This window comes from Cynoglossus semilaevis, chromosome 1 (genome assembly GCF_000523025.1).
Source record: "Cynoglossus semilaevis isolate Cse_v1.0 chromosome 1, Cse_v1.0, whole genome shotgun sequence".
Lineage (NCBI taxonomy): Eukaryota > Metazoa > Chordata > Actinopteri > Pleuronectiformes > Cynoglossidae > Cynoglossus > Cynoglossus semilaevis.
This window is the reverse complement of record NC_024307.1, coordinates 1,957,776-1,959,113: the sequence shown is the minus strand read 5'-3', so window position 1 is coordinate 1,959,113 and position 1,338 is coordinate 1,957,776. Positions and strand designations below refer to the sequence as shown.

At 43.2% G+C, this 1,338-nt stretch overlaps 1 protein-coding gene across 1 annotated transcript in view; it reads right to left on the bottom strand.

Moving 5' to 3' along the window:
- The window catches only part of c9orf72 (C9orf72-SMCR8 complex subunit), a 5,749-nt gene that overhangs the window by 1,412 nt on the left and 2,999 nt on the right, over positions 1-1,338 (bottom strand). The window contains exons 6-8 of the mRNA XM_017031577.2: positions 1,137-1,253; positions 362-597; positions 221-278 (exon numbers count right to left, since the gene is read on the bottom strand). Coding sequence (XP_016887066.1) covers positions 221-278; positions 362-597; positions 1,137-1,253 — 411 coding nt within the window. The remainder of the gene's footprint in view (positions 1-220; positions 279-361; positions 598-1,136; positions 1,254-1,338) is intronic.

Here is a 1,338-nt window from a genome sequence, read left to right as displayed (position 1 = left end):
TTAATTAATGACTTGACCTTTAACTAACACAAACTGCCTCTCACTGAGGTTGAATCTTTTTAATCACAGGTCAATAAAAGTCAAGTTTTTTTTTTCTAGAAGAACTCCATATTTTTAATGATTTTTCAAATACTAAAAACAAACAAATTGTACTTTCATGGAGGGAGCAGTTAAATATTTGACCAATAGGATTTCTGATAAAATGACGGTAAATTCTCACCTCGTCAATAAATGACTTCACCAAAGTGTCTTTATGTGTGACGTCCTGGAATATGTTCCTGACGAGGAAAGCAGTGGTGGTCGTCAACAACAACAACAACAACAACAACAACAACAACAACAACGTGAGGGTGTCACCCACAGGTCAGGTGTGAAGCTCTCGTCAGTGTGAATGACTGTGTCTGGAGGGATGTCTTCCTCACTGAACGTCTTCCACAACGCGCTGAGCTCTGACCTCATGTAGCATCTCTGGTTGTACGTGTGCTCGTGGCACGGCGGCATCTGCTTCACGGTGTTGATGTCCACGTCGATGTGAGTGGTGGGGTACGGAGAGTAGAGAACCTGACGGAAGGGCAGGACGAAGCTTCCTGTGGAGTCCTGAAAAATAAAACAATCACTGAAAGCAAAGCTAACTGTCCGTAGCCTGTTGGCTAAAGGCTAAAAAAGCCAAAGTATTTGTAGTACAACAAAAAAAAATTGCTCCAATTAAAAAAAACCCTGAGGTTTAAAGGTCCGGGGCGTGGGCCAGGGAAGAGCAGAATTAGTTTGTGTGCTGGTGTTATTAAAGGAGTTGTTTTATAACGACAGGATGTGAGACTTGTCCTAAAGGTCACTTAGAGCAGAAGTATCACTGAAGTACAGAAGTACTTCCTCTGTCCAAGAGGAAGTACTTTCAAATCAGAGGAAACAGTGGAGTCTTGAATTCTGTAGCTACTCAGAAAAAACTGCATTAGACCAGATGTGAGTGAATGGGAGTATTCGATGTACTGTGTCCTGTATACTACTACTGTATACATGTTGTACTGCATGGCATTAAAGGTTCAACTGTTTTTCTTTTACAAAATAATTGACATGATTATTAAGAGTCCCAATAAAAAACATGCTGCTGCCCCCTGCTGGTCACTGGTCACTGGTACCTTCAGCAGTCCCTGGACGAACAGACCAGTGTCGTATTTAAAGGACGAGTCCGTCCTACAGAGTCGGGAACACTTCCTCTCTGCTGGGGTGAGGAAGAGGCAGAGAGTCCGCACAATCTAAGGAGAGAGAGAGAAAGAGAGAGAGAGGGAGAGAGAGAGAGAAGGAGAGAGAGAGAGAGAGAGGGGGAAAGAGAGAGAGAGA